We start from the raw sequence: 13,824 nt of genomic DNA, 5'->3' as shown, positions 1-13,824 counted from the left end.
CAAGTCATAGACGTAGAAGTAGCAGTAGTAGAAGGAATAGGAGGAGGAGGAGGAAGCAGAACCGGAGGAAGAGGAAACAGATTCGTCGTCGGAGGAGGAGGAAGAGGAGGAGGAGGAGGAGAGGGAGGCGAATGTGTCCGGGAAGATGCGTCGTGTTGGTATAATTACACGGGAAAGTTTTTTTAATTAACCGAGTGTAGTTATGAGACCGTGATGAGGCTATGACGAGAGAGAGAGAGAGAGAGAGAGAGAGAGAGAGAGAGAGAGAGAGAGAGAGAGAGAGAGAGAGAGAGAGAGAGAGAGAGAGAGAGAGAGAGAGAGAGAGAGAGAGAGAGAGAGAGAGAGAGAGAGAGAGAGAGAGAGAGAGAGAGAGAGAGAGAGAGAGAGAGAGAGAGAGAGAGAGAGAGAGAGAGAGAGAGAGAGAGAGATTATTGGTATGGAGGAGGAAAAATACATTTGAAAGAGGTAATTCTGTGTGGTCAACCCCGAAAGCTCTCCCTCCTCCTCCTCCTCCTCTTCCTCCTCCTCTTCCTCCTCCTCCTCCTTCTCTTCATCTCCTCCTCCATCCTAACCTTCTTTCCTCCCTACCTACCTCTCACCATGACTAGACGAAAAGAAATAGCATAAAAAGAAGAAAAAGAAGAAGAAAGGTGAGGAAAACAGAAACACGTGAATAGAATAAGAAGTGAGATGGGGAAACGTCATGAATAAGCCACTAAGGTTCTGAGGAAATAAACAAGAGAATAAATAAGAAAATAAAAAACAAAGGAGAAGCAAGCGCATTAGAACTTGAACTTGATGGGAAAGGGTAGAAAGCAAATAATAGAGGAAGGGAGAAGAAGAAGAAGAAGAAGAAGAAGAAGAAAAAAAAAGAAGAAGAAGAAGAAGAAGAAAAAGAAGAAGAAGAAGAAGAAAAAAGTAGCTAAGTTAAAGATAATTGAAAAGTGGGAGAAAAAAAAATGAGAGAAAAATAACCAATAAAAAAATAACACACATTCATACCTAACATCCCACGTGACATGACACAACACTAGGGTTCAGCAACACACTTATTTCGCAACACACCTACTGACTTACTTCTCCATCATTACGTCCTGCATACCTACTTATTCTCGCCGAGTGTATCTTTTAATAATGGCGCGAAATAATATCGGTTTGAATACGTCACCTAATTATCCGTGTCTCAGCCTCTCCTCAATTCGCTAACGAGGCGAATTACAAGCACAATGGATCACTATTACCAGGCTGTTATTATCACGTAACTGTCTGTGTGTGTGTGTGTGCGTGTTAGTTTGTCGGCAAAACCTAATTCTGCTACTACTACTACTACTACTACTACTACTACTACTACTACTACTACTTCTACTACTACTACTACCTCATCTCGATTATGCCGTTCAGTTCTGGTCCCCCTACTATAGAATGGATATCAAAATGTTAGAATCTGTACAGAAGAGGATGACAAAGATGATTCAAGGGGTGAGAAACTTTCCTTATGAAGACAGGCTGAAGCATTTAAATCTACACTCGCTAGAAAGCCGAAGGTTGCGAGGAGACTTGATAGAAGTCTATAAATGGATAAAGGGCTTTAATAAAGGGGATGTGAATAAGATTTTGGTAGTAAAAGAGCCAGGTAGGACACGTAGCAATGGTTTTAAATTAGACAAATTCAGATTCAGCAAAGACATAGGCAAGAATTAGTTCACCAATAGAGTGACAGATGAATGGAACAGGCTTAACAGCTATGTTGTGGGTGCGAATACCATAGCTACATTCAAGAAGAGGTTAGATAACGTCATGGATAGTGAGGTAAGTTGGGGTTAGGATTACAGGAGCTGCCTTGTATAGACCAACCGGCCTCTTGCAGACTCCTTACGTTCTTATGTTCTTATGTAGGTGAGGCCTGTAGCACCGATAGGCTTTCTTCACGGGTCTCTTCGACGACCCCAGCCCGTTAGTGGCGCAGGCGAATTTTATTTATAGTGGCTGCCGTGATGTATGACTCTTGCCTGGCCCATGCTGCCCCCCGGTGCTCCTCATGACTAAAGTCGCTGAAGTTAGGGTTGATAGAAGATCTGGGCAGCATATGGGTAGTTTTCCGCCACTCGATGGGTTAAATAATCAGCGTGTTTCGGTGGGGACTCGACCCTTGTCCTGGTCCAAGCTAGGTCCTCGGGTTCACCACGCCCGCACGCTGACCACTCGACCACAGCCTACTTTCCCTCACATCTCTTTTCTTAATCTCGCCTTCCTTCACTTTATCTTTCTATTTTCCTTCCATTTCTTCCTCTTTTCCATCCATTTCCTTTTTTTCTTCCATTCCCTTCTATTTCCCTTCATTTATTCTTACTTCCCCTCCATTTCTACTATTTTCCCTCCATTTCTTCCTGTTCACCCTCCATATCTTCTCATTTCTCCTCCATTTCTCCATATCTTCCCTCCATTTCTTCCTGTTCACCTTCCATATCTTCTCATTTCTCCTCCATTTCTACTATTTTCCCTCCATTTCTTCCTGTTCACCCTCCATATCTTCTCATTTCTCCTCCATTTCTCCACATTTTCCCTCCATTTCTCCATATCTTCCCTCCATTTCTTCCTGTTTACCTCCCATATCTTCTCATTTCTCCTCCATTTCTCCATATCTTCCCTCTATTTCTTCCTATCCTCCCTCCATATCTTCCTCTTCCTACGTTTCCCACCGCTCGCTCCCATAACCCAGGTCCCTCCATGCACTCCTGACCGCCTCCCCACCGTACTGTTCACACGCGCCAGGTAGCACGCCGCTCCTTACATCACTTTGCATAATCAGTAGGTGACGCGGGCCTCTAGGCATTCCGTATACCAGGTGGAGACGGGGCGGGCGGGCGGACAGGTGGGGCGGCGTGCTGTGTAATGCGATGGTCAGTGTTAGCTCAGTCTTAGCTCAGAGGGTAAAAAGCTATCATCATCCGCTTTTATATCGTGTCGTAACTTATGCCAATTACAAGCTTTCCCTCTCCATGCTAAGGTTGGTAGTGTCAGATGCTCCCAACCCGCACACCAACTATTTCCAAAAGCCAAAAAGGTGGTTAATCGAGTTCTATTGAGTGTTCTTTTATTTTCACGGTACAGAAGAAGGCTCAGACTACCACCAGGGTCATAGAAGTACCCCTGGAAATGCCCTAAACTCCCATGAAAGACAAGTAAATTACGTGTTCTTGGGCGCAGAAATGTTTGAAAATATGGCCCTTCATCCTTTGAGTTGAGTTCGAATAGCATCAGTATGAAGGGTTAATGACACTCAAATGAAAGTTATTGATATGTTGTTTTTTATTGTTCGTTACAGTGAGGCGTAAGTATGTATGCCAAGAAGGTTATAAGAAATTGGAATATTCGGAGTTTAGCGAATGCGTAGAGAGAGAGAGAGAGAGAGAGAGAGAGAGAGAGAGAGAGAGAGAGAGAGAGAGAGAGAGAGAGAGAGAGAGAGAGAGAGAGAGAGAGAGAGAGAGAGAGAGAGAGAGAGAGAGAGAGAGAGAGAGAGAGAGAGAGAGAGAGAGAGAGAGAGAGAGAGAGAGAGAGAGAGAGAGAGAGAGAGAGAGAGAGAGAGAGAGAGAGAGAGAGAGAGAGAGAGAGAGAGAGAGAGAGAGAGAGAGAGAGAGAGAGAGAGAGAGAGAGAGAGAGAGAGAGAGAGAGAGAGAGAGAGAGAGAGAGAGAGAGAGAGAGAGAGAGAGAGATAAAGAAATGTCATTTATTACCAACTCAAAATCTGACGTTAACAGCTACCGGATTTTTTTTTTCTTCTTCTTCTTTTTGAGTTGGTGATAACTGACATTTCTTTTTTAATGGAGGCTTTGGGTTGGTTGGTGTATGTCTGTGTGTGTGTGTGTGTGTGTGTGTGTGTGTTGGGGGGCGCTGTCGTGTCTCAATGCTTTATATAACCACGATTTCGCTTTCTTTTAAGATTGGCTCGTTGATTTTTTTTTTTTTTTTTTTTTTTTTTATTCTTTTTGTGTGTGTGCTAGTGTGTGTGTGTGTAAGTGTGTGTATTTCCCTCCCTGCTCACACATACCCCATTCTTTCCTTTCTTCTTTCTTCCCTCACCTTTCTTCCTTCCCTCCTTCCCTCATTTCCCTACACATATGAAGCCCTCAGCCACTCTTTCTTCCCTCCTTGTCCTCCCTACAAGCTCTCAGTGACCCCTTCTTTCCCTCCTTCCCTCCTTCATTCTTACCTGCTAACACACACTCCTTCCTTCCTTCCTTCCTTCCCTCCTTCCCCTACACATATCAAACCCTCAGCCACTCTTTCTTCCCTCCTCGTCCTCTCTATAACAAGCTCTCAGTGACCCCTTCTTTCCCTCCTTCCCTCCTTCATTCTTACCTGCTAACACACACTCCTTCCTTCCTTCCTTCCTTCCCTCCTTCCCCTACACATATCAAACTCTCAGCCACTCCTTCTTCCCTCCTCGTCCTCTCTATAACAAGCTCTCAGTGACCCCTTCTTTCCCTCCTTCCCTCCTACATTCTTACCTCTTAACACACACTCCTTCCTTCCTTCCTTCCTTCCTTCCCCACATTCACCCTCAGCCACTCTCTTCTCTCCCCCCTCTCGTCCTCTATAAGCTCTCAGTGAACAAGCTTTCTTTCCTTCCTCCTTTCCTTCCTCCCTCACTACACCCCTTCCCTTCCTCCCTCCTCCTCATCCCTCCCCTTTCACATACTAAACATTCTACCTCTCTTTCCCCCCTCCCTTTCCTCTCTACAAGTACTCGGGGACAGACTTATACCTCGCCCATAGCCACGTTTCCCTTAGCCTCGTTTCCCTGTTACTGGTTGACTGTCAGCTGTTGTGTTCCGGTGCCGTGGCTAGCCAGTGAGCTTCAGGCTAATGAGAGAGAGTTGTGTGGGATGCTAATGAGAGAGAGGTAGAGAGACAGAGAGAGATAGAGAGAGAGACAGAAGGGGAGGAGAGGGAGGGAAAAAAGATGAGGATGAAGGAAAGACAAGGCCAGTTAAGAGTCAGATGGCGCATAATTTTCAGCCAGATGGCGAATATTTTTACTCCTTCTCGTTGTGGTTGTTGTTGCTTTAAGGGATTAATGTCATGTTTGTGTGTGCGTATGTGTGCTCCTACCCGTGCATTATTAACCCATTAACCTCCATAGAATTAACCTTAACGTGTATGTATATTTGTATATGTATAGGAGCGGTGAGTAGCGGACCTTTTTTTTGTGCTCTTTTTATTGCCCTTGAACCGTGTCCTCTGATGTAAAAAGAAATGTGTGTATGTCTGTATGTATGTATGTGTGTAGGTAGGATGTGAATAGGTAGATAGGTAAGAGGTAGGATTGTATGGGGAAGGAAGGGCAAGGGTTATGTATTGAAGAAGGGGAAAGGAAGAAGGGGAGGCAAAGAAGAAGTGGGGAAATTATGGTGAGGTTAAAGAAAGGGAGGGAAAAGGGAGGGAAAGAGGAGGGGAAGAAGGAAGGGGGACGTGAATTGTAGGAGGAGGAAAGGGGGGGGTGGAAGAAAGAGGATGAAAAAGAAAGGATAGGCAGAGGGAAGGGAGAGGGAAAGGGGTGTATTGTAGAAGAAGGAGAAAGAAGGAGAGAGAAGAAAAGAAGAGAAAGGAAAAAGGGAGAGAAAAAAGGATAGGGGAGATAAGAGGAAGTGAATTATAGAAGGGGAGAGGAAGGTGAAGAGAAAAAGAACGAAGAAGAGGAGGAAAAAAAGAAGAGGAGGGAAGGAAAGGGAGAAAGAGAAGAGAAAAAAAAAGAGAAGGAAAAAAGAAAGAGAAGGGAGGGAAAGGGAGTGAATTGTAGAAGAGGAGAAGGAGAGAAAGGAAAGGGAGGGAGAGAAGGGAACGTAACAGGTATAGAGGAAGGGAAAGGCGGAATAAGGGAAGGAAAACTGGGGGCCTACTTTGTAGAAGGGAAAGAAGGGAAGGAAAAAAAGAAGGGGAAGAGGAGGGGAGGGGAAAAAAGGGGGGGGTGAAGGGGTCTTAGTGTGAGCCTTATGTCAGGGGGACTTAGAGGCGTTTTTGTCAGGTTGTTTCCCTCTTCATTGGTGGTGGTGGTGGTGGTGGTGGTGAGGCCGGACATTGGTCTACATCTACGTATGTGTGTGTGTGTGTGTGTGTGTGTGTGTGTGTGTGTGTGTGTGTGTGTGTGTGTGTGTGTGTATAATTAGGGAAAATGTACTGAACGTTTCATTAGTGTTCAATTTTCTACTCTACGGGAAAGTTACGATGGAGGAAAAGAAAGAGAGGGAGAGAAAGAGGAAGGGCGAAGAAACGAAGAGAAAAAGAAGAAAAAAAGAGAATCAGAGGACGAGAAAGACCGAGAAAAGGAAGGAGGAGAAACGGAGAGAAGAGGAGTGAGAAAAAAAAAAGAGTTCGAGGAAGAAGATATAAAAGAAGGAAGAGAAAGAGAAGAAATAAAGGAGGAGAAATGGAGAGAAGAGGCGAATGAGAAACAGAAGAAAGAGGAAGAGAACGAGAAAGGCTAGAAAAGGAAGAGGAAGAGAAAGGGGGAAAGAATGAGGAGGGAGAAGAAACTGAAAAGAGAATGCGAATGAGGAACAGAGAAAGAGGAAAAGGAAGAGAAAGAAGAGAAGAGGAGGAAGAGGAAGTCAAAGAAGAAGAGAGGAGGAAATAGAAATGGGAAAAAAAGGAGAAAAATACGGAAAGGAGAAGGAGAATAAGAAGGAGAGAAAGAGAAAACGAAGAGAAGAAAAAGAAGAGGTAGAGAAGAAAGAAAAGGAGGAGAGGGAGGAAGAGGAGGAGGGGGAGATTGAAAGCAAGGACAAGGAAAAGGACGAAGTGAAAGAGAAGAAGGAAAGGGAAAGGAGAAGTAAAGAAAACGAAAAGGAAAAAGAGAAATGGGAGAGAGAGGAGAACGAGGACAAAAAGGAAAGAGGAAAAAAATATTAAAAAGGAGGAAGAGTAGAAAGAAGAGGAAGGAAAAAACGAGGATAATAAGTAGTAGAAAAACGAATGAGAAAGGGAAGAAGAGGAGGCGAAGGAGGGGAACCAAAAAAGGGAAGGAAGAGAAGGAAGAAGAGAGAGAGAAAAAGGTAGAGGAAGAGAAGAAGAACGAATCGAGAAAAATTATGCATTGACCATAAGCGACTTGCACCCAAAACCATCTCAGACTCAACACGTAACATACCCCCCCACCCACCCACCCACACACACACACACACACAAGCACAACCACTCATTAATCCCTTCATTCCACCTTGCAAATCCACCCCAGCGTCACAGCAAAGCCACGAAAAGCCAAAAGAACAAGCCTGGACAAGCCACCCCTTACCACAACGCCACAGCTGATCGTCAACCCCAACCAAGGCACAAAAACTGAGCTTAATTCCCTCGTCGGCAACAGATGGCGGAATCATAACAGTAGGGGTGACGTCAGCTGTCTTGGCCCCGCCCCCCGCCGGCTCAGGCTATATAGCGGGTGAGCCCATTGAAAAAACATACATTCACGTGCAATATCAGCCCCTGACAACCCGTGGCGGAACCTAACGCGACAGTCAAGGTGAGCCGGAAGTGTTTGGACCCGAGAACGTGACAGCAAGATCTTCCTCCTCCTAAGAATTCATTTGTTTATCAGTGTTTAAGGTTCTGCTTGGCGCTTCCTCCCTCCCTGACGTGGATTTAAACCGTAGTGCAGTGACCAACCTCTTCCTCTTCCTCCTCCTTGTCCTCCTCCTCGTCCTCTTCCTCGTCGTCAGCAAAGTGCAGTGATCAAACCTCTTCCTTTTGCTTCCTCCTCGTCCTCGTCCTCGTCCTCCTCCTCCTCGTCCTCTTCCTCAACGTCACGTAGGCAGTGACCAACCTCCTCTTCCTCCTCCTTGTCCTCCTCCTCGTCCTCTTCCTCGTCGTCAGCAAAGTGCAGTGATCAAACCTCTTCCTTTTGCTTCCTCCTCGTCCTCGTCCTCGTCCTCCTCCTCCTCGTCCTCTTCCTCCTACTTGTCCTCCTCCTCGTCCTCTTCCTCGTCGTCAGCAAAGTGCAGTGATCAAACCTCTTCCTTTTGCTTCCTCCTCGTCCTCGTCCTCGTCCTCCTCCTCCTCGTCCTCTTCCTCAACGTAATGCAGTGACCATTATCCAACCTCCCTCCTCCTTGTCCTCCTCCTCCTCCTCCTCCTCCTCCTCCTTCTCTTCCTCGCCTTCGTCCTCTTTCTCGTCGATGCCAAGCGGGATAGTGATCGAAAGGGTGATGGTTTGTGGCGTGTTCTATGGAAAAGGAGAAGCATTACGATCCCTTCCCGTTGGTCTTGTTTCGTGATCTCTCTCGCTCAGCTCATACGATGTTGTTTTGGTGTGTAAGGATTGTGCTTCCATCCGCGTTGCCTCCTGCCTCCGCCTCGCATGCAATCCCTTCTTTTGGTCGTGTCACGAGATCTCTTGCTCCTATTCAGCTAAGGCTTTGTTATTTTGGTGTAGAAGGGTTGTGATTCTTGCACACGTCTACACTTTTTTTTTACGTTTAGGCCTATGACGCCGGTAGGCTTTCCTGGTGGGGAGTGATGGTCAGCCCCAGCCCGTTATAGCGCAGGCAAGTGTTTATAGAGGCACCATCTTGCTTGGCTCATCCTGACCCCCGGTTTGCAACTTGTTTACGACAAAGAAAACATATCGAATACACAGCACAGAATACATATAATTTAAAAAATTGCCCGCTTCACATTGCCTCAAGCTAGACATAGTAATAGTAACTGACCTTCCTTATGAAACCTACCTTATACTTCACGGCAAAGGAAGTGAGAGAGATCAAGGGCGTAACACAAAACACATATAAGAAGAAAAATCCCGCCACATGATGCGAAAAGCTAATCACACAAAGGAGGCGTGTAGTCATGTATTCATCTTCTACTCCTGAGGCTGTGAGGAGGGAGGGAAGATGAATACTTACTCCTGGGGGCCTCGTGATGGTCCCTTTTCCAAATTGCTGCCTCGGGTCTGGTATAGCGGTTCTCTAATATACCTTGCAAAGTCCCGTATGCTCAGATGTATTCAGCTCACACATATGTCAGGTTAAAGAAGGGGATGGATAAGGGAGGGAAGGAGGAAAGGGAACGTGTATTGTAGAAGAAGGAAGGGGGGGAAAGAGGATGAAAAAGGTAGGAAAGGAAGAGGGAAAGGTGTGTATTGTAGAAGAAGGAAAGGAGGGGGAGAGGATGAAAAAGAAAGGAAAGGAAGAGGGAAAGGAGAGGGAAAGGTGTGTATTGTAGAAGAAGGAAAGGAGGGGGAGAGGATGAAAAAGAAAGGAAAGGAAGAGGGAAGGGAGAGGGAAAGGTGTGTATTGTAGAAGATGGAGGAAGAAGGCCACAAGGGAAATTAGTCGGGTTCTCACAAGTGTTTTCACCTTCATGATGCAGAAGCCTTGGGATATATGCCGAGGATAACAAATTAAAGTATATATACGTATACAAACACTTAATTCTCAATGTCATTATCTTGTAATAATAGGGTGCTTGAGGGTCCATACTGGATACGATGGATAACTCTTTACTGACCCGTTCAAGTCAATGGGAAAGGTTGGTGAGGTCTGTATATGGCCCGTATCCTCAGACGCTCCCGGTCGAACCATCACTATAGACTCATTAAACTACCCAACATGGAAATACTAACACAGCCTCTACGAAAGCCTTATCTAATGTGGGCGTGTGGGCCTCGAAATGTTTGAGAGTATCGGCCTTGGACAAACAAACATAGAGCTCCAGAGGCTGTGCTGGGTGACTTGGAAGAACGAAAGGATTAATGTTTTCTCCTGAGGGTCTTGTTACGGTCCTGCGTCCATAATGATTCAGCCTTCAGCGGCGGGGGTGGAGGTCCGTGTTCTGCGGCCTAGCGGTTCCTGGGTTTTTCGAGACTTGGACAAACAGCACTGGGTCAGGAAGGCATTAGGAGTGCAGCAAGACGAGTGGAATGTCACTGGAAGCTTATTCTGAGTTTTCGTAATTGTTCTTAGGGCAGTTATGGAAGAGAAATGGAAGCTTATTTTGTGATTATAGCTTTTGCAAGGGTTTAAGCTTCTAACTGTTGATCTTTGGGTAGTGTTCTTCAAGCTCTCTTTATAGCGTACGAGTTTTGTCCCAAGCTTTACCCTGACGACCTATTTTGAAACTTATTGAATATCAAGGGTCGTACTCCTGAACGCTTCGTCACCCAAGCACATATATTTGACAAGGCTTTCGCAGGAGTCGTGGGCATTTCCAGGGGTAGTTTTATGACCCTGGTGGTTGTTTCAGTCTTCTTCTGTACCATGAACCTAAAATATTACTCATAAGAACCCGACTGATCTCCTTTCTGCCCTTTGGAAGTGGTTGATGTGAGGGATAGAAGAAGGGTCTAACAGTGCCGACCTAAGGGCTGTGTTCCCTCCTCCGTCATGTATTCTACTATCTATTCATGAACAAGTGACGGACCAAAGAGTATGAGGAGGTCCCGAGGGCTCAGTTCAGACCATTAGTAGTTGAAGGATTTAGGAATAGTTTACAGCTTCCCTGGGGCTTCCTACAGCTTAAGAGAAACTACTTTAAGGCTAATGAATATTCAAATTTGACAGAAGCCTAATTGGACCCCACAGGAAAACACTTCATTACACAAAGAAAGGGTGTTAGGCTTGTTTTAATGATAATTGCTATGAACTTCTAAATATGGAGATAAGAGGAACCAATATAACACCTCGGTAGAAGATATTTAGGTGCTCTTAAAGACTTAGGATATGCAGGCAATGACGCAGAGCTACGTTCAAAGTATATGAAGGCGAGGGTGAGTCTGAGATCGAGAGAGAGGGAGAGAAAGGGAGACACTTGATGGGTTAAGAGAATGCGTTCGTTTTATAATAGCCTGTGCCTTGGGGGGGGGGAGGTCCAGTACTACGTCCCACCTGTTGGTCTCCGTTAGTGGTGCCGCGTCAGATGGCTTCCCGCGCCTCAGGTACCGCCGAGCTAAGAGAGGCAGGAATAGTGTTACCGTAGCGTCCGTATTCCTCCCCTTCAGGCGACAAGCGCTGGTTCCAAGGATCTTATTTATATATGCTAGTTGTTATTGTTGGTGGTGATGGAGGTGTTGTTGTTGTTGTTGTTGTTGTTGTTGTTGTTCTTACTTCACACCTGTTTAAATGCTTGTCAGGTACAGTTTTGGGGGGATTTATGTGTATTGGGGTTATGTGTGTGTTTGTGTGTGTGTGTGTGTGTGTGTGTGTGTGTGTGTGTGTGTGTGTGTTTGTGTGTGTGTGTGTGTGTGTGTGTGTGTGTGTGTGTGTTGGAGTGAGTAACAAGACGCAGAAATCGGTTTTGTTATTCGTAGCGCGGTCTTTGCTTTCTCTCTCTCTCTCTCTCAAAACGCCAAATCTTTCAAATCCACAACATTTATACAACAACTTTCTACATAATACAAACAGCAACCTCAAAATACAAACATCCTTACAAATACGTATGTCTTGAAGGGCGTCCTAAGTTTGTATTAATGAAAGAAAGAAATAAAAACAAAAGCTAAATTAGAATAGAAGAAAACGACAACAAATGCATATGGAATGTTTAGTGGGTGGGAGAGAGAGAGAGAGAGAGAGAGAGAGACATATATAGTAACCCCGATAGACAGACGGAATGGTCACCCCTGTCTCTCACTCTCTCTGTCCCTCTCCCTCCTCCTCCTCTTCTTCCTCCTCCTTTCTCCCGCGTTATAGTTTCTCCTCCGGCCTGTAGTATCCTCATGTCTCTTCTATAACCTCTATATCACGTAAGACAACCTTCCTTTATAATATTCAGTAAAGTTTAGGGTCTGAGTGTGCTTGCCTTCTCTTCTGCTATGCTGGTGGAGTTTAGCGCCATGAAATCTCACTCATTACGTTCATATATTTCATGGCACGCTTCTCACTCATGGTTCCCTGTTCTCGGTGGTCTATAAAAGGAGGTGAGGGAAGTCTCTGGTTGTCAGTAGCGTGTGTGTCGTCGTTGAGGGTGGAGTGTGCTGGCTGTCTCGTGTTGTTGTATTTGTTCAAGCACGCACGAGCACACTTATACATACATACATATCTGCATACGCCCTCCGCCTCCTCCCCCGCCGCCAATGTTAGTGTTTGTTTGTTGTTTTGAAGTTGTTTTAAGGTGTGTTTTGTGTTTAGTTCTTGTTTTGGGGTGTTTTAATTGTTCTTATGTAATGTTTGATGGTAATTGAATGGAGTGATTGCGTTATATGTTTATGTGGATTTGTGGATGTTTTCCCGTGCAAACACACACACACACACACACACACACACACACACACAAAGGGTTAAGTTTAATTACACACATACACACCTGACGCGTGATTTTACACACACACACACACACACACACACACACACACACACCGGTACACATACGTGGATAATTTGCATAGTAATTTCCCATTGTCATCGGAGCCCCTTTCAGAGTTACAATGCCTTGAGCAGGGGTTTATTTTTTATTTTTTTCTTGTTTAGTTTCTTTCCTGGGTCGAGGTAATTGTGTGTGTGGGGGGGGGGGGGGGTGAAGGGTCCTAGCTGGTAGGGTCTCAAGAATTCAACGTTGCTGATGACGTATCATTTGGTTTCAATGAGATGGTCAGCTTTTTATTTAGCATATTTTCTCTCATTTATCAATTATCTAGTATTCAGGCTTGGTGGGGGGAGCGGCTTGTCTTATCTAACATACGGTCATGGCCTTATCTAGTATACAGACTTGGTGAGGGAACTTCTTGCCCTCTCTCTTGTACAGTCTTGGGCTGGTTGTGATCCCTCGCTCCCCCGCAGATGATGATCAAAGTGGTGCTGCTGGCCCTGGTGAGCGTGGCGTGCGCGGCCTCAGTGGAGAAGCGGCAAGGCGCCCCCGTGGCCCAGGCGAGGGACGGCGCCTCACACGGTTCACATGGCGGCCACTCAAGCGGCGGCGGCGGCGGCGGCTCATCCTACGCAGCCCCCGCCCCCTCCACCTACGAGGAGGGCGGCTCCCAGGGCAACCTCTACTACTATTATTACCCCGTGTCCGAGTATGGCTCCACCACTGACGTAGCCGAGGGAGGCTTCGACGTGTTCGCCGCCGTCATCCTGCCGCTGCTGATCATCGGCGGAGTCCTGCTCATCCTGTCCTCCCTCACCTTCACCCTCACCAACGGCAGGGCGATGTCCACCGAGGCGCGGGAGGAGTCCGTCATGGAACAGCTGCATGACGAGATCGAGCGAGTCTTCTACATCTACCTCAACGCCTTCGAAAGCGAGCAGTGCATCCAGCGGACCATCTGCCAGCTGGGCACCTACGCCAAGGACTTCAAGGGCAAGAACTTCGTCCTCAGGTAAGCTGGACCTTGGCGCCGGGCTCTCACCTTAGCCTCTTCCTGACATTAAGAACCCTTCCCCTGCCAAACAAAACGCCTGCCCCTGTATCCCAACCCTCTTCCTCCTTCTCTCTGTCACACCCCTCACCTCACCAATCTCACCCCCTCTGTACCTTGCTCTCCGCCATGACCAGAGTAACCCTTCATGAAGAACCTTAAAAGATACTCGTAAAACCCACCTTGGCATAAGACACTATCGCCTCATCCTGAGAGAGAGAGAGAGAGAGAGAGAGAGAGAGAGAGAGAGAGAGAGAGAGAGAGAGAGAGAGAGAGAGAGAGAGAGAGAGAATGGTGATTGGCGAGGGATAGAGAAGAGAAGGAAGGAAAAAGTAGGACCGGAAATAGCTGAGAAAGGAAGGAGAAAGAGAAAGAAGGGGAGAGAAAAGAGTGGAGGAGGGAGGAACAAGGAGAGGGAGACGACGCGTTCCCTTGCCATACGTCCTTCCCTTTGCATTTTAAACCGAACTCTGATGGGACCT

General features: G+C 46.3%; 1 protein-coding gene across 1 annotated transcript in view; it reads left to right on the top strand.

The window, feature by feature from the left end:
• Window positions 1-13,824, top strand: part of LOC126983947 (uncharacterized) — a 50,782-nt gene that overhangs the window by 25,720 nt on the left and 11,238 nt on the right. Inside the window, exon 3 of the mRNA XM_050837207.1 lies at window positions 12,765-13,303. Within this exon, the coding sequence (XP_050693164.1) occupies window positions 12,765-13,303 (539 nt within the window). The remainder of the gene's footprint in view (window positions 1-12,764; window positions 13,304-13,824) is intronic.

Source organism: Eriocheir sinensis, chromosome 55, assembly GCF_024679095.1.
Source record: "Eriocheir sinensis breed Jianghai 21 chromosome 55, ASM2467909v1, whole genome shotgun sequence".
NCBI lineage: Eukaryota > Metazoa > Arthropoda > Malacostraca > Decapoda > Varunidae > Eriocheir > Eriocheir sinensis.
This window is presented reverse-complemented; position numbering and strand designations above follow the sequence as displayed.